Raw genomic sequence first — 23,913 nt, forward strand, 5'->3', positions numbered from 1 at the left:
AGTATAAATACCTTATAAATGCAAATCTCTATGCTACAGAATTATTATAAGTATGCAAAACTTGTGAAAACCTTCATGCCATGTTCAAATCTTAGATAATGTGACCTATTTCTGTGGGGAAATACTCTGAAAATGTGACAATATAGGAAAGTTTTACTTCTTCACCCTCAAATATTATAAGATAAAGACCAAGTAGCGAAGCCAGAAGAATATAGTATTTTTATAGGATATCACTTTCCTTGAAGCTGAAATAAATGATTCAAAAGGAAACCTAATTAAAGTATGTAATCCAAGTTTCAAACTGTTTAATTACTGACTGCATTCTTTATATTTAATTCACATTAAGAAATTCAGACAAGTTATACATAAAAGAGGATTTGATACACTGAGCCACCTAAAGAAATAGGATGTTCTTTATCCTATAGAGAAGCCTACATGCTTGGGCAGTGGTGGTTCATGCTTTTAATCCCATCACTTTGGGGGCAGATGCAGGCAAATTTCTGAGTTCCAGGCTAGCCTGGTCTACACAGAGAAACCCTTCTCAGAAAACAAAAAAATTAAAAAAAAAATAAAGATTCCTAAAGATATGCTTGGAGTATCCAGTATTCATAATCTCTATCAAACGCTGGTTTAAGTTTCAGGATAACAATTTACTATGAGTCCCTCGAACTCTCGTCAAAAAGATCTTCCACATTGTCCTGTAAGTATATCCAGTAAAGCTCATTGATTAATCCAGTTTGACTTTTTATTTTTCCGTTTCCACTTGGGATCTTAGATGAATATATGTTATGTCTCTCCAGGAAATATCTATCATGAAGCATATAATAGAGGCATCACAATTTTCTGCAAATTTGTAGCATGAACTTAATACTTGTGATTTTAAGTGTGTGGATAACAACTCCTTTGGAGGGTGAGGTGACCCTGTCACAGGGATTGATTAAAAGCAATGAAACATGTACTTCCAAAGTCTTAGGATTGAGAAATCAATCCTTTGACTCTCTGTGAGTCTGCCCACATGAAAATAATTTGGATTGTATGTTACTTTTATAAACAAGGAAACACTAGGAAAAGTTTAGGAAAGTTGGAAACACTGTATTAGAGATGATGATTTGTGTTATGTAAAATTTTGTTCCAAGGAGCAAGCTTACAGCCATAGTACTGCTAGGTTCATTTAATAATCCTTGAAACAGACAATGGAGAGATGTTTACAGCCTCAACAATAAGTCTCTTATCTGATTAATGATTCTGGAAAATTTCAATTTCCATTTACCGCTGAGCCATCTCTCCAGCCCCCGATATTTATTCCTTGAATTGTGTTCTCACTGATGCACTGTATTGAATTAGTCCTGATTAGAGTGGAATAATTACTGTTGACCTTTTCTGTACTGTTTGGTGGAGACTCTTTTTCCTTACTATGCTGAGGTATATTTCTTCTCTACTTACATTCTGGAAAGCTTTTTTTACTAGGCAGTTTCAGATTTTCCACAGGGCTATAAAAGTACCTTTCATTCCAGCTCATATTCCTCTGCCAGAGGCCTTATTCAATCTGGTTTTGCTCTGAGACACTGAAATGCTCTGCTTGGCCTTAAATTAACTGTAGCAATTTTTTTTAACTCTGTGGGATCTTGTCTATCTCTTTCTCATTCTGTCTTTACCTATGCCTAGCATGTTCTCTTTTCTTGTTTTTTATTTTTTTCTTTTTGTTTTCCCAGACAAACTTTCTCCATTTATCCCTGGCTGTCCTGGAACTCACTCTGTGGAATATGTGCTGGGACTCAAGGCATGCGCCACCACTGCACAGCTCATGTTATCTTTTAAATCTGAATTTGTAAAACTCTCCCAGTAAAAGTGTTTCCTTCTCCCTCTCTGTTGCTCTACCCTCTCATCTGTACTGTACTGCTATTAATGCCCTCTACTGTGTTCCTTTACTATTCTCTTCCTCCTGTACTGTCTTTCTCTCCCTTAAGTAGCTTCCCTTTCATCTCTCAGTTCAGGAGAGTTGAGCATAACCTGTTCTGTCAGATCATTCTGTGACATTTCACATTTTCTTCCATTCAATTAGACATCACTTTCAAACATGGGTGCCTCCTTCTACTCAGTAACCGTCCTTTTGTTGTTTGGTATTAACGTGAGTACTAAGGGCTTGCTTGCCTTCCAACCATAGTGATTCAAGTTGTGTGCCAAGGAACAAACGACACCGTAAGTCGGAACAGGTTCAAATATCCCTACATAATAATGGATCAGTTTAGGTGTGCAGAATTTGTTCCTGAAATGAAAACTAACCTTCACAAATTAATACTCTTTATTAAGTAGATATCTGTTTCATATATTCTGACTTCTACCAAGAATTTTATTGTCAACTTCTTTGATGATTGTTCAAGGAAATTGTTCTTTGTGAGATTGTATCCTTAGGATTTTTAATCTACAAGGTTTGCTGGCATTGTGAGTGGCAAATTATGCTTCATATTGTTCTCCATTCTTAGTGTGGGATAGAGCTTCACTATGCTGTATGTGAGGAACATTTCCTACTTTTATTCATTCATTCTTCACAAGAAATATCTTATTTCCTACGACCTCATGAAAAATTTATGTATTTTTCTTTTGCGCAAATTTTCATCAGTTTATTATCTAAGTAGGTTTTTGACTGAAAAACATGTCTTAATGTATTACTAAGTTCACATGTACCTTATACATTGTCAATACTAGTAGCTGCTTTTCTGGATTAATATTATAGTTGCCAGTTATTTTCTCTCAGTTCTTGAAAAACATTATTCCATGCTCTCCTGATTTTAATCTATGGATAAATATTTAGTACTACTGTATGTTAATGTAATATCACCTCTTTTGATTGTAACGGATAGGACAAGACAACTAGGAAGAGATATACATTGTTACAGCACTTATTTTTGACAATAGGGAGATGCATCCTGGAGTACAGTAATCCGATCTTAGAGACTTTCTTTTTGTTTGTTTGTTTGTTGGATGTGGGTTTTTTCGAGACAGGGTTTCTCTGTATAGCACTGGCTGTCCTGGAACTCACTCTGTATACCAGACTGGCCTCGAACTCAGAAATCCGCCTGCTTCTGCCTCCCAGAGTGCTGGGATTCCAGGTTTGCACCACCACTGCCCGGAATTTTTTTTTTTTTTTTTTTTTTTTTTTTTTTTTTTTGGTGTTTCAAGACAGGGTTTCTCTGTGTAGCCCTGGCTGTCCTGGAACTCATTCTGTAGACCAGGCTGGGCTTGAACTCAGAAATCCATCTGCCTCTGCCTCCCAAGTGCTGGGATTACAGGCGTGCGACACCACGCCCAGCCTCTCAGAGACTTTCATAGCGAATGCTAGGCTTGAATGCTATGGTCTTCTAGTACTCAAGAGTCCCAGTGTCTGAACATGACACATTAATATTTGAGTTCGTCTACTTTAAAAGGATTGTGATGAACCAAGTGATAGTAAACTTTGATTGAAAGCCTCAAGTATGGAATTGTGTGTATCCAGATTCAGGTGTGTATTTGAGGAAATATCAGTTGTAAGAGTTAAAATCAAAGTCCTAGTGTTCATATTGCCTTCATGATGAATTTATGTACAACCATAGGTTATTCTTCCCATTCTAGAAGGAGGTCTTTTTCAGTCTCAATGAAATTGAAGATGTATTTTCCTTGTACACATAGACAAAATAATTCCATGATACACATTCAATTTATGTATCTACTACTTTTGAATTTAAAGCACAGCACGTCACTGGAGCAGGAATTTATGTTCTGTTGATGGTAGAAATAACAACAATACTCAGCCTGTATGTCATAGGCCAGAATCATAAAGTGACATGATTTGAAAACACTGTCCTCATTACTCCCTAAAAATTTATGTATTTCTATGACAACTTTTTATTATCTACTTGATGCTGTCTACAACCAGGACATCAAGTTTTACATGTTGTAAATTTGTGACATCATTATATTTTTCCCTACATCTCCAATTTCAGTTTTATAGAAATTCTTGTCATCTGTCTTTGCATTATCTGGTTTCTTTGCTATTTTAGATATTACAAAGATCCTAGAATTTATTTTAATCTATGCTGTCTAAATCCCCTTAGTGCTTGCATTTTCAGGAGTGTGTCCTTTGCACAAGAAGTGCCCCAGAGTGCTTGCACAGTTACTGTCTCTTCGTTCTCTGTCCCATCCCTAGCTATTCAGGTTTTCATTATAACCTTGTGTTTCATGTATGCTCTGAGACAGGTTTTTGGCTGGGTATTCAAACTGTCATATTCGTAATTCCTTGTTTCATGGTAACTCTACTTACTCCATCTTTTAGAGCTTTTCCTATTCCCCCATTGCTTGCTTTTTACTCAGTACTCTCTCAATTGGCAGTTTTCCTTTTACAAACTATGCTTGTGTCAGACAGTGGTAGCGCACACCTTTAATCCCAGCAATTTCCAGCAATTGGGAGGCAGAGGCAGGCGGATTTCTGAGCTTGAGGCCAGCCTGGTGTACAGACTGAGTTCCAGGACAACTGGGACTATACAGAGAAACCCTGTCTCGAGAAACAAACAAACAAATAAATAAAGCAAACTATGTATAACTTAGGCTGAAAGCACCAATAAGTTAAATGCATTTCTAGTATTTCTACATATAGCAGTATGTTAGTTATGAATTCACTTTGGGGCCAGGCAGTGGTGGCGCATGCTTGTAATCTTAGTACTCTGGGAGGCAGAGGCAGGCAGATTTCTGAGTTCGAGGCCAGCCTGGTCTACAGAGTGAGTTCCAGGACAGCCAGGGCTATAGAGAGAAACCCTGTCTCGACAAAACCAAATCAAAAAAAAAACAAAAAACAAAAAAACAAACAAACAAACAAACAAAAAAACAAAACACCTCCACTTTGGGGCCTGTGATCTTTAGATCTTTAGATCTTTAGAGTGAGTTTTGATCAGCTTCCAGGGTCATGTCTATAATTACTTTGTCAGCTGACCTCTGTTCAAACCAGTAAAGTTTCTGTTACCTATTTGTCACTACTACACTGGTATACGTGCATTATCAGATGGGTTGGTATAACAGTACAAGGATCAGTATCTAGCCAGAGCCATTAATGACTCCTTACACACACATCAACCTACAAAGTCCTTTTTAGCAGTTTGTATGCTAAGTCAACATAGCCAGTATCTGTTTAGTCACTGAATTGTCTTCTGACTTCTCAGATTATTCTTTATGAATATATAAAAACACATGATTTTTCTTATATTTTTTATAACTTATTTAGTGATTTATCAATTATTAAAAATTGTTTTGGCATACCATGATTGATCTTTTGAGACTGGGTTACCTCACTTAGTATGATGTTCTCCAGCTCCATCCATTTACCTAAGAATTTCATGAATTCGTTTTTTCTAATGGCTGAATAGTACTATATTGTGTATAGATACCACATTTTTTGCATCCATTCTTCTGTTGAGGGATACCTGGATTCTTTCCAGCTTCTGGCTGTTATAAATAGGGCTGCTATGAACATAGTGGAGCACGTATCCTTATTACATGCTGGGGAATCCTCTGGGTATATGCCCAGGAGTGGTACAGCCGGATCTTCCGGAAGTGATGTGCCCAGTTTTCTGAGGAACCGCCAGACTGATTTGCAGAGTGGTTGTACCAATTTGCAGCCCCACCAGCAGTGGAGGAGTGTTCCTCTTTCTTCACATCCTCGCCAACACCTGCTGTCTCCTGAATTTTTAATCTTAGCCATTCTGACTGGTGTAAGGTGAAATCTCAGGGTTGTTTTGATTTGCATTTCCCTAATGACTAATGAAGTTGAACATTTTTTAAGATGCTTCTCAGCCATTTGAAGTTCTTCCGGTGAAAATTCTTTGTTTAGCTCTGTGCCCCATTTTTAATAGGGTTATTTGGTTTTCTGGAGTCTAATTTCTCAATCATGGTATGCACTCACTAATAAGTGGATATAGCCTTGAAAACTGGAATACCCAAAACATAATCGACACATCAAATGAGGTACAAGAAGAAGGGAGGAGTGGCCCCTGGTTCTGGAAAGACTGTGTAGCAGTATAGGGCAAAACGAGAATAAGGAAGTGGGAAGGGGTGAATGGGAGAACAGGGGGAGGGAAGAGGGCTTATGTGACTTTCGGGGAGTGGGGGGACCAGAAAAGGTGAAATCATTTTGACATGTAAATAAAAAATACATCGAATAAAAATATTGTTTTGGGATTTTTGTAGCTCTTGAATTGAAGAATTATGTTTCTTGGAATTTGAGAAAACTTGCCTTCCTCATTCTTATGAAAACATTGAAAATATTCTAAATCTTACTTTCTCTTTGTAAGCACTACTGCACTGTGATAAGTTAGTGTCGAGGCTTTGCACATCCTTATCTGTCTTCTGAGTAGAGTGGATTGATGACAGCTGTCTTCAGCTTGTGTAGTGATTGGTTTGGGATGTTCACTATTATCTTCATTAGAGTCAGTGATTTTCCTTCTGTTTCACCTTCTTCAGACCCTTCATAATGATCCACTGTGATATTTTGCTGTAGGCCTTTCATAGATATATTGACAGAGTTGTGAGCCTTCTCTCACTGATTGTACATAGTTTGTGCCTTGGTGTTGTTAAGTTTGTGCTTATTGAAACTGTTTTGAGTCTCTCGAATAAAATCAAGTTGAGTTTACTTTCTGCATCTATTAGAGAGAAACATTTTACAGTTTACACTGTTGCACCTGTATTGTTTTTTCTCACTGTGTATTTCTATGGTCAGTTGCTTTTGGATCCAGGTAAGTCAGTTTTGTGTGATGACTGTACCACATTCCCCTTCTTTCTGTTTTCTGCACTATTTTCTGTGCAAGTTTACAGTGAGATTTTTTGAAAGGAAATAGTGAATTTGGTGCTGCATATGTTTATTGCTCAGACAATGTTAGAAGGAACACTGAGGGCCTGGATTTGCCCACTTGCTTATTCCTTGGCCTGTAGTGATGTCACGGAATGCTTACTTGCTTATTGTTCCTAGGAAATCAGTGTTTTCCTCATCAATTCTCATTAATTTTATAGGACAATCCATGGTACTCCATCATCTTTGCTTTCCCAATCTAAACTTCTGAGGCAGGGGCATTGAAAGAGACCATTCATATATCTGTTAAATGCCAAGAGAATCAGTTGATGTGAGAGAAATATAAGGTCAATGATACACATAAAAAGCACTGAATATTTGCTGATACCATGGTCATGACAACTTTCCTTAGTAATAGTATCTCAGCATTCAGAATGAAGTCTTTTGTTTTTATTCATGCATAAGCATATGCATGTATTTGTGTGTATATATATGTATGTATATATTTTGATATATATGCCAGGTGACCCATATCATACATTCTTTCTCTCATGTGAACCTATAAGAGTGATGACCAGAGATTAAATCCATTAACAGCAAGGCTCCAACCATCTCTCTGTATTCATATTCATTACTGGTAGAGAACCTGAGATCAGCCTGGAACTATGCCATGATTCATATATATGCATGTTCAGGAAGATTTACCACACCATTAGAAAAGTGGAGAACTAGCATAAAATTTTAGCAGAATTGAATTTTATTTAAAGACTTTTCTGGCTTCAATTGCAATATTTCACATATTAATGCATTCATGTAGATGTCAAGGGATCAAGATCAATGCATATAAAGGTGTGCAACGGAGTTAGAAAACATGGCCATATTGAAAGGAGTAGTAAATTGGAAATACACATTTTTTTCTCATAACGAGTCGAAAACCTTAGATGATGATGAAAATGGCTATAACTAAATCTGATGACAACTTAGTCTTTTGCAAAACCCTGATATTTGGCAGATAGAATCTTTGTACTCCAAGACAACAGGCATACATGGAAAGTGAATATACTGTGTCTAAATGGTAGGATGAAGTGGAATCACATCAAAGGATCAGATATCATATTCTAGTGTGATGGCTTATGAAACGCCATTCAATTCTAGGCATCGATCATGGAAGACAGTAGCCATGGGTTCTTGAGTCTAGTAGACCAATTCTCAGAAATAACTCTGAGTAATAGTGTTTTATAGCAGGTATACATGTGCTCTCTGTTTTTGTCTGGTGCTAGTTGATGTTAGAAAGATGCATCAGATTATACTCATATTCCTTTCCACACTAAATATGTCACTCCATGCTCTCATGTCTATAGAAATGTTGACAAGATTTCTGGTGGGGCTGGAGCGATGGCTCAGCAGTTAAGAGCACTGACTGCTCTTTCAAAGGTCCTGAGTTCAAATCCCACAACCATATCGTGACTCACAACTATCCATAATGAGATCTGACACCCTCTTCTGGCGTCTGTAGACAGCTACAGTGTACTTACATATAATAAATCAATCTTGAAAAAAAATTCCTAGTATTATTTTACTTTTAATGTATTTTTATGTGGTTTAGCCTTATCCATAATGGATTTTTATTTATTTCATCTTTGTGTTTCTCAAAGCGTGTTGTGAAATTTCAAGGAGAGGTCCAATATTTGAAACTGGGAGAAGAACAACAAAAAGAATGAGTGCTTCTCTGGTAAACACTCCACAGGTCAGTGTGCTGTCCACATTACTTTTTGAAATCTCTTTATCATTCAAACCATTCAAAAGTTTTATCATGTATATATGATAATGCTATGTAAAGGTCTTATTTTATATGATCTTCATTTTCTTATGGAGTTTTGAAAAATTAATGTTTAGACCCTTCACTTACATAACACCATTATACTTTCACTGGACTTTCAACTGTGTGGACATCCAATTTCCATGGACTGAAGACTTGCAGCTCTCAAAGAGAATCTATTGTAAATGATTCTTGAAAACTCTATCGATGGCTAACGTCTACATTAGATGGGGTTGGGTACTTTTACTTTAATGTGGAAGGAAAGTCTCATGTGTCACATAAGTTGCATTTCAGATATTTCAGGGTTCCAGACAAAAGGTTGTGGATGTGGATATAGAAATATGTTGACACCGATGTCATGAGCAATATATGGAAGAGAACTGTCACGACCCGCAGGACAGTCAACCAGGTTTCTGGAACTACCTAAGAAGAAGGCAGGGTGGGGCAAGAAACACAAAGAGGCGGAGAACAAGTCAGTATTCCGATCAAGCTGTCAAACTTTAATTTTCACACACAGCGTTATAAAGGCAGGCAAGCAGGTGTGGGGAGTGGTGAAGGAGAAAAGTCATTGTATTTGGGGAACAATCTCAGGGGGCTAGCATCATTCTTCAGGAACAGTTTCTCAGAATTGTCTCTCAGGATCTCAGGGAAGATTTGGCAGATGCAGTAGGAACTTCGCATCATATTTTGATCATGAGGAGGTGAAGTGGAAAGGAGTTCCTATGGTGACCTAACCACAGGTGAGCTTCATTTGTTCGAGCCCACTCGAGTGAGCTCTGTATGTACTGACCATCTAGCTTACTTGGCTAATCTTTAAACTAGTACATTTCCTTCTAACGGTAGCCTAGAGAAAGCAAGCTAGAAATTGCTGAGAGGAGGGGGTTTTCAGATCTCTATGAGAATGGCTCCTGGCAAAGAACAATTAGTAGAAGGATAAAATTATAGGAGCCCACTGTCTGTAATCCTAAAAGTAAAAATATTAGCTTCCTAGAGGCACAGATGATGGCAGGAATATGTGTATTTCTTCTATCATAACACTGTATGTTTGTGAGCTGATCCAGATTGCAGTATTTTTTTATTTTAAAATTTTTTTATCTTTAATTAATTAATTAATTTATGTCTTTATACTTCAGATTTTACCACCCCCTGCAATCCACCCTGTGATTGTTCATATGGCATTCCTCCTAACCACCCCCCTATCTCCACCAGGATTTCTCCACCCTACTACCCATGTGCCAACACAACCAGATCTCTAAAATTCCTGGGGCCTGTAGTCTCTTGAGGGTTACGTGCATCTTCTCTGACTGAACATAGCCCCAGCTATCCTCTGCTGTGTATATGTTGGGGGTCTTATTTCAGCTGGTGTATGGTGCATGGTTGATTTTCCAGTATCTGAGAGATCTGAGGGTCCAGGTCAATTGAGACTGCTAGTTCTCCTACAGGATTGCCCTCCTCCTCAGCTTCTTCTTATCTTTCCCTAAATCAGCCAGAGAGGTCAGTAGCTTCTGTCCATTGATTGCGTGCAAATATCTGAATCTGACTCTTTCAGCTGCTTCTTGCGTTTTCTGGAGTGTGGACAAATTTGGTTCCTCTCTATAAGCACTCCATGGCTCCAGTAACAGTGTCTGGCCTTGTGAGTTCTTCTTGAGCTGGAACCCACTTTGGGCCTGTTGCTGTATCTTCTTTTACCCAGTGTCTTCTGCATTGTGATCCCTGCAGTTCTTTAAGACAGGAAAAAATATGGGTCAGAGTTTTGACTGTGGTATGGCAACCCCCACACTCAATTGATGCCCTGGCTTTCTGCTGGAAATGAGCTCTAAGTTCCTTCTCCCTTTTGTCATGTATTAAATCTAAGGTCCCTCCCTTTGAGTCCTGAGAGTCTCTCACTTCCCAGTTCTCTGGAGCATTCTGGAGGGTCCCTGCAACCTCCTACCTCCTGAGGTTGCATGTTTCCATTCTTTCTTCTGGCCTTCAGGGCTTCAGTCCTTTTCCCCCACCCAACACCACATCAGGTTCTCCTCTTCCCCACTCCCCACCAGGCCCTTTCACTCCCAGGTCCCTCTGTCCTTACCTGTGATTGCTTTCTTTCAATATGTGCCTTGATGTTTAGTAAAGATTCACTTACAAATGTGAACGTCCTTGCATTTGGGACATAGATGTTCACAATTGAGAGTTTCTTTTGGTAGATTTTGCCTTTGATGTGAATGAAGTATTGTCCTTCCTCATTTTTTTTTAAATCACTTTTTGTTGAAAGTCAGTTTTCTATGATATTTGAATGGCTACTCTTGCTTGTTGTTTGGGATCATTTGTTTGGAATTTCTTTTCCAATTTTGTTCCCTTTTCTTCTTTAGAAGGAAGAATTGTTCATCTACTGTGTTTCTTCTTCCCTGAAATGGCATGTTGTACCAGTAAAACTGAAGGGTTGTGTTGATGTTTTTATTTTTTCAATATTTTTTACGTATATAATTGAGCATCTGCATGTTTTTATGTACAATGAATGATACATTATGAGCCTAGATTCCTGGGTTCAGTATCAAACCCTTGAGACTGAAGTTACCGCAAGTGCATTTACCTCTTAGGGATTTTTTTCATGCCCCAGTATTATATTTCTGATGCTCATTTGTTACAGACATAATGTTTAACCTGGATATAAGGTTCTTCATATGTAAATATCTGTGCCGGTTGTTTCAGAATCCACCTGCCCCAAAAGGAAATGACTTAAAAAAAAAAAAAAAAAAAAAAAAAAACCAAAACCCACGAGAAAGAACCTGTGACTAGAGTTTTTGGAATGCTTTTTCTACCATAATTACATAAATGATTGGAGCAAAGTGAGCAGAATTTTTTGACTACAAGATGGATTCTTTCGTATCTATATTTGCTTGGTTATACTATGTCCCAGCCACTAGGAAGGAGGAGAATTTTCAAAGTATAGTAAATTGCCAAGTAAGATTTTCAGCTTCTGAATATACAAGAAGTTCCACTTTTCCCAGGGGCCATTTCTCGCCTCTGTCTGTAAAATATCATTTTACAGGTTATACTGGACCACCACAGCAACACTGTTGTTGTGTTCAGACACACCAGAAGAGGGCATCAGATTTCCAATAAAGATTGTTGTGAGCCACAATTTGATTGCTTGTAATTTAGCTCAGGTACTCTGAAAGAGCAGTCAGTGCTCTTAAACCCTGAGCCATTTCCCCAACCCTGGTTATTCTAATTCTTGGTCAAGAATATACTTTCATAAAATAATTCCCTTAAGTATTTGATCCTATGTGTCATTTTGAATTTTATATATGTTATGACTTTGTAGATTTTTTTCTGGGTTTTTGTTTTGGGTGTTTTTTTGTGGAGTTTTTTTTTGTTTGTTTGTTTGTTTGTTTGTTGTTTTTTTTTTTTTTTGAGGTAGGGTTTCTCTGTGTAGCCCTGGCTGTCCTGGAACTCACTCTGTAGACCAGGCTGGCCTCGAACTAAATCCACCTGCCTCTGTCTCCCAGAGTGCTGGGATTACAGGCGTGCGCCACCACCGCCCGGTGATTTTTTTCTCTTTAAGGGAGAAAAAAACTTGGTCATTTATTCCATTCATTAGTTTTCTATTTCATATTTTACCTATTTATTTATTTATTTGTTTTATTTTTATATGTAAAGTTTGTAGACTTTTACATGGGCCTCAAAATGTCAAACAGATGTGCTGCAATACAGTCATGTGAGACACATCGTTACACAGGACTGAACTAGTGTCCATATTTGAATAAGGTGGACATTGTATAATTGGATACATATTATTCCTCATTATAACTTGACCATCTGTGATTTGACACTGGTTTTATATTTAATATCAATGAATACTTCATAAAAGTACCTTAATGAATAAAGATACCAAATGCACATGGTATGTTCTGCAAATGTTTGCAGCTTTTAAGGTGACTATATCAGGCATTCTCAGAGAGATATAAATGCAAGGAAGTCTATGTATTTTAGGAAAGTAAATTTTGTAGAGTAAACATCTTTTTTTTTGTATGATGTATATTGGTTACATTTGCCTGAAATTATGTGTATGTGCTGTATATTCTCCCTGCCAGTGGTGCTCAGCAAAGATCAATGCATTTTAAAGAACTGTGTAAAATACATTGTGCAGTGACATGAGGATTCTGGGAAACAAATTTCATAGTAGAGAACTTTAAAAGATATTATACAATCCCAACTGCACACATAAATTTTCAGTGTACAGCTGGTTGTAAATTTTTCATTTGCTGCTAACGTCCCAGAAAACCACAGAAAATTCTTGAAGGTGAGAGCCTTAATGAATTAGAGCATTGTAGTAAGTCATTGTATAGATTGTCTATGGAAGAGCAGTAATTCATAACTTCAGACGCATCTCCATAAAACTTAGAAAACATTTGTCCTTCAATATGTTCCTTTCCTCTTCTGTATTAGAAAGTATCTCCTATTCTTAAGGGCTTTTTATTAACATAGGAAAACAATTTTGTCCAGTAGCAAATAAGTAGTTTTCCATTGCAGGGTCTGTTAAACTTCAAGGATGTGACTCTGGACTTCTCACGGGAGGAATGGGAATGTCTCAGTTTTGCTCATCGGGCATTGTACATGGATGTGATGGTGGAGAATTACATCAATCTATTGTTTGTGGGTAAGACTACACTTGTTGAATTCCTGAATCATTATTTGAATTTTCTTACATTCTGTTTATGTAAACTCATTGAAATATCAAGAGACCACTAGAATAAGGAAAGCTGTGGTTAGAATCACTTTTTCATGATACTTACTTTACAGTTCTCTGGTTTCTTTGGAAGAATATCCAGTACTATATTTTTTGAGGTCTTTCCATACCTCTTATATTGCTTTAATTGCAAACATCTGAGTTGAAAAACAGTATTCAGAATAAACAATAATATTTCTATACACGTAATAATTTCAGCACTTAATTTTATTAGTATATTAAACTCTTATGATTTTTCAGCCTTAATGTTGTTCGCCCGCCCCCCACCCCGCCTCCCGAGACAGAGTTTCTCCATATAGCCCTGGCTGTCCTGGAACTCACTCTGTAGACCAGGCTGGCCTCCCACTCAGAAATCCGCCTGCCTCTGCCTCTGTTCTGGGATTAAAGCATGCACCACCACCGCCCAGCCTTAATATTGGTTTTATTATCAAAACACTTGTGTCCAATTAAGCTATTCTCTACAAACCACAAATTGTAGTACTTCCTGTTGGATAGAAAGAAAAGTGTAAACAGTAAGCAACTCTTTTAAACAGAGACAAAGCCCACATGACGTTTTGATATTAGACATTCTGTTTGTACAAGTTGGAATCTCCAGGTCGTTTTAATTTCCATTACTTTGTTCACTAACTACTTTCAAGGTTTCTTTAAGTGATTTTCAGCCATTTGACATTCTTTGTTTTGAGTTTTCTATTTAGTTCTATACCCCTTTTTTGGGGGATTGTTGTTTCTTCATGGTTATCTTCTTACATCCTTTTTTTTTTTTTTTTTCATTTTGGGTTTCAGCCCTCTGTTGAGCATGGGATTGGAGAATATTTTTTCCCAACCTGTAGGTTGCTAGTTTGTCTTTTTGACTTACAAAAGCTATCCAGTTTCATGAGGTCACATTTATTGATTATTGATCTTAGAGTCTGAGCCATTGGAATTCTATATATGAATTTTCCGCCTGTGCCAGGGAGTTTGAGGCCCTTTCTAAATTTGTCTCTTATTAGATTCAGTGCATTTGGTTTTATGTTAATGTCCTTGATCTACTTGGACTTGAGCTTTGTGCACAGTGATAGGTATGTATCTATTTTCCTTTTTCTACATACAGATTGCCAGTTAGACCAGCACCATTTATTGAAGATGCTTTCTGTTTTTTGTTGCATATTTTTAGCCTCTTTGCCAAAGATCCAGTGTCCATAAGTATGTGATTTTATTTCTGGATCTTTACTTCTTATCCATTGTTCAGCCTGTCTGTCTCTGTACCAATACCATGTTGTTTTAATCACTATTTCGGAGTAGTGTAGCTTGTAGTCTAGGATGGTAATTTCCCATAGTTCTTTTATTGTTAAGAATTGTTTTACACCGGGCAGTGGTGGCGCACTCTGGGAGGCAGAGGCAGGCGGATTTCTGAGTTCGAGGCTAGCCTGGTCTACAGAGTGAGTTCCAGGACAGCCAGGGCTATACAGAGAAACCCTGTCTCAAAAAAAACAAAACAAAACAACAACAACAAAAAAACAAACAAACAAAAAAAAGAATTGTTTTAGCTACTCTGGGTTTTATTGCTTTTCTAGATGAATTTGAGAATTTGTTTTTCCATATCTTTGAAGAATTTTGTTGGGATTTTGATGGTAACTGCATTAAATTTGTAGATTGCTTTTGGTTGGATGAGCATTGTTACTATCTTACTTTGACCAATTCATGAACATGGTAGATCTCTCTATTTTCTGAGGTCTTATTCAGTTTCTTTCTTGAGAGACTTGAAGTTCTTGATATTTCACTTGTTTGCTTAGAGGTTACCCCAAGATTTTTTACATTATTTGTGACTACTTTGAAGGGTGTTGTTTCTCTAATTCCTTTCTCATCCCATTTATCCTTTTTATAAAGGAAGACTACTGATTTATATGAGTTAATTATATACAGCTACCTTGTCAAAGTTTTTTTTATCAGCTATAGAAGAACTCTGCTAGAATTTTTGGGATTGTTTATGTATACTGTCATATCATCACATGGTATCTGTCTAGAAAACCATCCATTTCATCTAGATTTTATAGTTTTGTTGAATATAGGCTTTTGTAGTAGGATCTGATGATTTTTGGAATGTCTTCCATTGTGTTGTTATGTGTCTCTTTTCATTTTTGTTTTTTTAGTTTGGATACTGTCTCTGGGCCCTTTAGTTTGGCTAGGAGTTTATCTTTTTGCTTTTTGCAAAAAAAACAAAAAAAAAACAAAACATTGTTTGTTTTTCTTGATTATTTGTATAGTTATTTTTGTTTCTATTTGGTTGATTTCATCTCTGACTATTTGCTGTTATCTACTCCTCTTGGGTATGTTTGCATCTTTTTGTTCTAGAGTTCTCAGATATGCTGTTGAGTTGCTAGTGTAGGATCTCTCCCACGGCTTTACCAGGGCACTCAGTGTTCTATAAGTTAGGGTATGGTGTGTCTTCATATTCATTCAATTTCAGGAAATCTTTAATTTCTATTGTTATTTCTTACCTGACTAATTTATCATAGAGTAGGGAGTTATTCAGTTTCCAGGGTTATGTGAGTTTTCTGTTGTTTGTGTTGTTATTAATAAAGACCAGCCTTAGTCTGAAGAGATGGCTCAGTGGATAAGAGCACTGACTGCTCTTCCGAAGGTCTTGAGTTCAAATCCTAGCAACCACATGGTGGCTCACGGGTATCCATAATGAGATTGATGTCCTCTTCTGGGGTGTGTGAAGACATCTACCGTGTACTTACATATAATAAGTAAAACTTCTAAAAGAAGAACAGCCTTACCCTGTGGTGATCTGATAGGGTTCATGTGATTATTTCAATCCTCTTGTATCAGTTGAAGGTTTTTTTGTGCCTGATTATATGGTCAGTTTTGAAGAAGGTACCATGAGGCGCTGAGAAGCATGTACATTCTCTTAGTTTAGGGTGAAATGCTCTGTAGACTGCTGCTAAATCAATTTGGTTTATAACCTCTATTAATTTCACTGTGTCTCTGTTTTGTTTTTGTTTTAGTGACCTATCCATTAGTGAGAATTGGGAATTGAAGCCTTCCCCTTTTATTGTGTGGGGTTCAGTGTGTATTTTGAGCTTTAGTAAATTTTTTTATTAATGTGAGTGCCCTTGTATTTGGGGCATAGGTGTTCAGAATTAACACTGATCTTTGGTGGATTTTTCTTTGAATATGAAGTATCTGTCTGTCCTCTTCTTACTTGAAAACTTTTGGTTGAAAGTCTATTATATTGAATATTAGGATGGCAACTCTGCTTGTTTCTTGGGAGCATTTGCTTGGAAGACATTTCCCCCATTTTACTCTGAGATAGTGTCTGTCTTTGTTATTGAGGTGCGTTTTTTTGGAAGTAGCAAAATTCTACTTCTGTTTATATACCCAGTCTGTTAGCCTATGTCTTCTTCTTCTTTTTTTGGGGGGGAGGGGTCCATTTGATTTATTGGAGGCAGGGTTTCTCTGTATAGCCCTGGCTGTCCTGGAACTCACTCTGTAGACCAAGCTGGCCTCAAACTCAGAAATCTGCCTACCTCTGCTTCCCAGAGTGCTAGGATTACAAGTGTGCACCACCACCACCGGACTAGCATGTCTTTTTATAGCAGAATTGAGTCTGTTGATATTGAGAAATAGTCAAGACAGATGACTGTTTGTTCCTTTTATGTTTGCTTTGGTAGGTGGCTTTATGTGCTTGTGGCTCTCTTCTTTTGGCTTTTTTGTGAGATGATTATTATCTTTTTTTCCCTGTGGTATAAGTACCCACATTTTGTGGAGTTTTCCTTTCTAGAATACTCTAAGGCTGCATTGGTTTAAAGATATTGTTTGAATTTCATTTAGTGTTGGAATATTTTGGTTTTTACATCTTTGTTGATGGAGAGTTTTGCTTTGTATAGTAGCCTGGGCTGCCATTTGAGTTCTCTTTTGGTCAGCATGACCTCTGTGCAATCTCTCTTGGCTTAGGTCTGCCTTTATATGAGACTTGGGATTTTTCTCTTTCAGCTTTTAATATTGTTTCTTTGTTCTGTGCTTTTAGTGTTTTGAATATTATGTGATAAGAGGATTTTTTTTTTTTCTGGTCCAATGTATTTGGTGTTCTATAGGCTTTTTTGTATATTTATGGTTTTCTCTTTCATTAGGTTGGGGACGTTTTCTTCCTTGATTTTGTTGAAGGTATTTTATGGTGGTTTGAGCTGGGAATCATTGATCTCGTCCATTCCTATTATTCTTAGATTTTTGTCTTTTCATTATATCCTGGTTTTCCTGGATGTTTTGGGTTATGAGATTTTTATGTTTTTAATTTTCTTTGATTGTTTTGTCACACTCATTTAAGGTATCTTTTATGCCTGATGTTCTCTATTCTATCTTCTATATTATGTTGGTGGTGCTTATGTCTGTAATTCATGAACTCTTTCCTAGGTTTTCCATTTCAGGGTTTGCCTCCATTTGTGTTTTCTTTATTGTTTTTACATCCACTTTCTGGTTTTGGATTACTTTATTCAATTTTTCACATATTTGACTGTGTTTTCCTATATTTCTTTAAGGGATTTATTTGTTTCCTCTTTAATGTCTTCTACCTATTTACCCACATTTTCCTGTATTTTTTTCAGTTAGTTATTATAGCCTTTTTAAAGGACTCTACTATCTTCTTGACATAGTATTTTAGATCAGCTTCCTTATTTTCTGGTGCATTGTTGTACCAAGTGTTGCTGTTATAGGAGAACTATATTCTGATGATGCCAAAGTATATTGGCTTCTGTTGTTTATGCTCTTCCACCTGCCTCTCACCATCTGGTTATCCCTGGTCCTAGGTGGTCTAAGTGTCTTTGACTGATGCCTGCCTCTTTTGTCCGTGAGTTGCTGCCAGTCTCCTGGTAGGCCAGTTGACCTGGCTATAGCAAACCTCAAGTCAGGCCTTCAGAGTGTGGGGCTGTTGCCTTTTTTGTTGCTGTTTTCCTAGGAGATCTTCAGACTGTGGGGTCTGTTGCCCTGCATGATCCAGAAGAGCTGCCCTGTGTGCAGTGGATTTCCTGGATTCCTTGAGACTGTGGTGTTTTCAGAGGTTCAGACAGCATGGTGTTCTGCTGAGGCAGAAGGAGCAGGCTAAAGGGGAGTGGAATTCGGAATGCATGGGTTTGGGGGTGGATGGGTCCAGAGACCACTGGGCTCCTTGGGATTTCCAGTGGCTTTAACTGTCAGAGAAGGTTCCTTACAAGTTGCCCTGAATATACCAGACCTCCCAACATCTCTAGGTCCGCAGTGTCCCCAGGCAACATGGTGATATCCTCATTTAGGTCTTTTTTTAAACAATGCTAATGGTTTTATGTAGATATAAAGGTATATTTTTATTGCAGAATATTGTTACTTTTTTATTTACATTTTGACATGTGGTCCACTGATACAGTACGGCATGAGCTTTTTGTTGTTGTTTTCGAGACAGGGTTTCTCTGTGTAGCCCTGGCTGTCCTGGAACTCACTCTGTAGACCAGGCTGGCCTCAAACTCAGAAATCCACCTGCCTCTGCCTCCCAAGTGCTGGGATTAAAGGCATACATCACCACTGTCCAGCCCTGCATGATCTTAATCCTAGTAATTTGCTTGGTGAAACAAGCATCTATAGATTACATCATTAATTTCTAGGTAACTAAGCTACGCAGTGTCACTATGAATCAAATTTTAATAAAAATTTAGAGGTACACTGTTCAGAGATCTGGTTAGTGGAAGTTCAGTACTGATCACTTATTTGTCCTAGCTTCTGCAAAGTGCAGTTTTCAAAACAAGATTTAGAAGGGTATTATCGTATCTTGTCAGTTGATGTATATCAGAATTGAGGGTTTCCTGGGGATACTTGTAATTGTTATGAAAAAAGCGAAACCTGTTTTGAGGGCACAAATTCTTGAGAAGATTTAGTTATCCTGAAATGTCGGCAGACACCCATTACTGAATCTCTTTTTTCTCAATACAGTAATCCCTGATATGTCTATTTGTACTTTTTCAGAAAATCATCTCATATGTGGAAAACATGAGAAGGTCTTAGATCAAGACATAGAGTGCAGTGCCAATGACCATGTGAATATGCAAGAGAAGTCTTATAAATGTAATGAACTTAGCAAAATGATTAATGAATCCACCCATAGTACACCTTATAAAACTGACCACAGAGATGCCTCACTTCAATCCCCAAACCTGAAAAGACTTAAAGTTGGGAAAACCAGAGAAGTGTCCAAAGATGAAGACTGTGTAAAGTGTTTAAATGAGTGCTCTATAAATAATCTAAATCAAGGAATACACATACGTAAGAAAGGATATAACAGTACAGAATTTGATAAGGGTATTGCACCTAACCATGAACTGATTCTGAAACAAAACAATAATGGCAAGAAGCTTTACAAATGTAGTGAATGTGACAAATGCTTTCCCCACAAAGACAGTCTTAGAATTCATCATAGAACTCATACAAGAGAGAAACCTTACAAATGCAGTGAATGTGACAAATGTTTTATCAAAAAATCCCTTCTTCAAATTCATCAGAGAATTCATGCAGGAGAGAAACGTTACAAATGCAGTGAGTGTGACAAATGCTTTACCCAAAAATGCCGTCTTCGAAGTCATCAGAGAATGCATGCAGGAGAGACACCTTACAAATGTAGTAAATGTGACAAATGCTATATTGACAATTGCAGTCTTAGAATTCATCATAGAACTCATACAGGAGAGAAATCTTACAAATGCAGTGAATGTGACAAATGCTTTACTGACCAAGGCAGTCTTAGAACTCATCATAGAATTCATATAGGAGAGAAACCTTACAAATGCTGTGAATGTGAGAAAGGCTTTACCCGAAAATCCCGTCTTCAAATTCATCAGAGCATTCATACAGGAGAGAAACCTTACAAATGCAGTGAATGTGACAAATGCTTTAGTGACAAACGCAGTCTTAGAATTCATCATACAATTCATACAGGAGAGAAACCTTACAAATGCAGTGAATGTGACAAATGCTTTCAGTACAAAGTTAGTTTGCAATGTCATCAGCTTGTTCATACAGGAGAGAAACCATACAAATGCAGTGAATGTGACAATTGCTTTAGTGACAAAGGCAGTCCTAGAATTCATCAGACAATTCATACAGGAGAGAAACCTTACAGATGCAGTGAATATGACAAATGCTTCCAGTACAAAGGTAGTCTTCGATGTCACCAACTTGTTCATACAGGAGAGAAACCTTACAAATGCAGTGAATGTGACAAATACTTCCAGTACAAAGGTAGTCTGTGATGTCACCAGCTTGTTCATACAGGTGAGAAGCCTTACAAATGCAGTGAATGTGACAAATGCTTTACTGACAAAGGCAGTCTTAGAAGTCATCATAGAACTCATACAGGAGAGAAACCTTACAAATGCAGTGAGTGTGACAAATGCTTTACCCAAAAATGCCATCTTCAAAATCATCAGAGAATTCATACAGGAGAGAAACCTTAGAGATGGAGTAAATGTGAAAAATGCTTTACTGACAAAGGCAGTCTTAGAATTCTTCATAGAACTCATGTAGATGAGAAACTTTACAAATGCAAATAATGCCCTACAGAACATAATTATTACAAGTAGGCAAAACTTGTGAAAACATTCATGCCATGTACAAATCTCAGATGTGTACTATTTTTGTGGGGAAATACTTCGAAAATATGACATTGTAGGAAAGTTCCTTGTTCGCCCTGAAATAATAAAAGATAAAAACCAAGTAGGGAAGCCAAAAGAATATAGTATTTTTGGACACTTTCCTTGAAACTGAAATAAATGATTCAAAAAGAAAGCTAATTAAGGTATGTAATACACCTTTCAAACTGGTTAATAATACTGGCAGCATTCTTTTGATATTTAATTCACATAAAGAAATTCAGACATATCTTACTTAAATGAGGATTTGATACACTGAGCCACCTAACAAAATCAGATGTTCTTTATCCTATAGAGATGCCTACAGGGCTGGGCAGTGATGGTGCATGCTTTTAATCCCATTAATTTGGGACCAGATGCAGACAAATTTCTGAGTTCCAGGCTAGCCTGGCCTACTCAGAGAAACCTCTCAAAAAAAAAAAAAAAAAAAAAAAAAAGATGACTATAGATATTCTTGGTGTATCCATTATTCATAATCTCTATCAAATGCTGGATTTAAATCCAGGATAACAACTTACTATGCGTCTCTTGTGATCTCATCAGAAAGATCATTGTCATGTAAGTATATCTAATAAAGCTTATTGATTAATCCAGTTTGATTTGGGTTTGTTTGTTTTTCTTTGTTTCTTTCTTTCTTTTTGATCATTTTCCACTTGGGATGCTTAGATGAATATATGTTGTGTCTCCCCAGGAAATGTCTCTCATGAAACATATAAGAGAGCCATTAAAATTTTCTACAAGGTTATAACATGAACTTAATACTAGTGATTTTCCGTATGTGGATAACAACTCCTTTGGAGGGTGAAATGACCCTGTCACAGGTTGATTAAGAGCAAATGAAAACATGTATTTCCAAAGTCTTAGGATTGGGAAATCAATTCTTTGACTCTCAGTGACTCTACCCACATGAAATAATTTGGGAGCGTCAACCATAAGTCTTTCTTTCATGGATTCTTAGGAATGAATGAGAGAAAGTCTACCAAACTATAAATAAAAATATGGCTTCATTTTCAGGGATAGACATCCATATTGTGCTGTATAACTGCATGTCTCTAAACTCTTTAATAGCATTTGATTGAGCCAAATTCCAATAAAACTCAGAACAATGCTACCTATTGGCTCATACTACAGATCATTATGGTGCCATGTCTTGTTGTGCCTTAAGACTCCAACAAAAGAAATCTATTAGATTTCCTTATTTTTCTTAAGTCATTTCCAGAAGACTGATATTTTATACATTACACCATATACATCCTGAAAAATTACTCAATAACTTACTATCAATGTATTGCTCTCATCTTAATTTCATGTGTGAATTTGTTCTTACAAATATTATGAACCGGCCGGGTGGTGGTGTCGCAAGTCTGTAATCCCTGCACTCTGGGAGGCAGAGGCAGGCGGATTTCTGAGTTCTAGGCCAGCCTGGTCTACAAGAGTGAGTTCCAGGACAGCCGGAGCTATACAAAGAAACCCTGTCTCAAGAAAAAAAAAAAAAAAAACAAATCCAAAAAATCAAATAAAAAAAAGCAACAAATATCATGAACCTATGAGAAAGCTTATTAGTAGTAAATAAGGAACATGCTCACACACAGTTTAGAAATAATAAACATCCTGGAAATGCATTTGGAAGTACTGAAAAAAGACAAAAGTCTTTACTTCAAGCAAAATTATTCACACAAAATTCGTGAAGGCTCAGAAAATTGAGATCTTAGAAAATGTAACATGTTCTATATTGATCACATCCGTACTTAATATACCATGGCCTTGGTTTAAAATGATTATGTCTAATTTCTGTCAATTTGAATGTCGGGGATATTGAAAGCACACCCACCAGGTAAATTAAAGTTAGGTGTCTGAAATAGGCCTTGACAATCAGGAAATTGCAACCAACTGTACAATTTATGGAGATTCCAGTTACACAAGTTCATCGGATCTACGCCCCACTACTTGATGACTTATTGGAATAATGGAATAATTATTCCAAATGTGTAGAGATTTACAGTGTGCTATTGTAGAATTTCAAATTGTATACAATAAAAATAAATCTCAATTTCTTCTCCTAACACAATATGGTTGTCTTCATTCTATAACCATTTATCCACATACTTGTCTATGGTACAGCAAGTATATAGTGAGGGTGGACAGAACAGTTCCAGGTAGATTCACTATTGGAGTTATGTGAAATTGGATCCATAAAGAGTTTGAAGGCTGAAAGTCATTTGCTTAGTGAAAAATCACCATATCACATTTGAAGATTAATGGATCAGAGGCTCTCTGGAGTTGGAACATACAGTATTTGTGAACTAGCATTATATGGACCACACTATCTGTCATACAGGAGCCTCAAGGGCTTTCCTAGAGGAACTTCCAGTGGCTTCATTTTTAGGAACCCAGGAGGACTAAGACCATGCAGGGAAAAATAACTTTTCTTCAGGTGCAAAAGAACTTGTCTTACAGTCTGAGGATGGGAAACTTTTGGAGTATGTGGTAATGGTAAATTACTTGATTGAAACTGATATTTTGATGGGAGAACTAAGAAAAGGGACTGGGATCCTGAAAGAAGGAGGGATCAGAAACCCATCCTTGTCCTGAGAATTCTGGATGCAACATGGTGTGGAATGAGGAGTGGAAGACACTGTCCAGGTCAAATATCCCCTTGAATTTCCTACACATTTAGGCCTTGAAAAAAGTATCAGTCTCTCCAATTTGGTTGGAAATGCATTGAAGAACCCATAGAACATCCCAGGGTGCAGGAGTTTTTGGTTAGTAGACAGACATGAGCTAGACTATCACTGAGACTACTTTCTTTCCTGCTCATGAAAAGACTGACCCTCAAATCCTAATGTCCATATCTTTACTGTGTTGATAATTACTGAATATGTAGGTGTGACTCATTGTG

The 23,913-nt window shown here is 37.2% G+C and overlaps 3 protein-coding genes across 35 annotated transcripts in view; 1 reads left to right on the forward strand and 2 right to left on the reverse strand.

The window, feature by feature from the left end:
* The window catches only part of LOC127681600 (oocyte zinc finger protein XlCOF6-like), a 1,434,619-nt gene that overhangs the window by 1,113,601 nt on the left and 297,105 nt on the right, over positions 1-23,913 (forward strand). For 2 of the 30 annotated variants that reach the window (XM_052178000.1, XM_052178001.1), the window contains one exon: positions 8,467-8,558. The exons of the other annotated variants lie outside the window; for them this stretch is intronic. In XM_052178000.1, the coding sequence (XP_052033960.1) occupies positions 8,467-8,558 (92 nt within the window). The remainder of the gene's footprint in view (positions 1-8,466; positions 8,559-23,913) is intronic. 30 annotated transcript variants of the gene reach the window in all.
* Positions 1-23,913, reverse strand: part of LOC127681617 (oocyte zinc finger protein XlCOF6-like) — a 1,149,846-nt gene that overhangs the window by 962,208 nt on the left and 163,725 nt on the right. The gene's annotated exons all lie outside the window — the stretch shown is intronic.
* The window catches only part of LOC127681640 (zinc finger protein 320-like), a 258,929-nt gene that overhangs the window by 79,323 nt on the left and 155,693 nt on the right, over positions 1-23,913 (reverse strand). The gene's annotated exons all lie outside the window — the stretch shown is intronic.

This window comes from Apodemus sylvaticus, chromosome 3 (assembly GCF_947179515.1).
Source record: "Apodemus sylvaticus chromosome 3, mApoSyl1.1, whole genome shotgun sequence".
In the NCBI taxonomy this organism is placed as follows: domain Eukaryota; kingdom Metazoa; phylum Chordata; class Mammalia; order Rodentia; family Muridae; genus Apodemus; species Apodemus sylvaticus.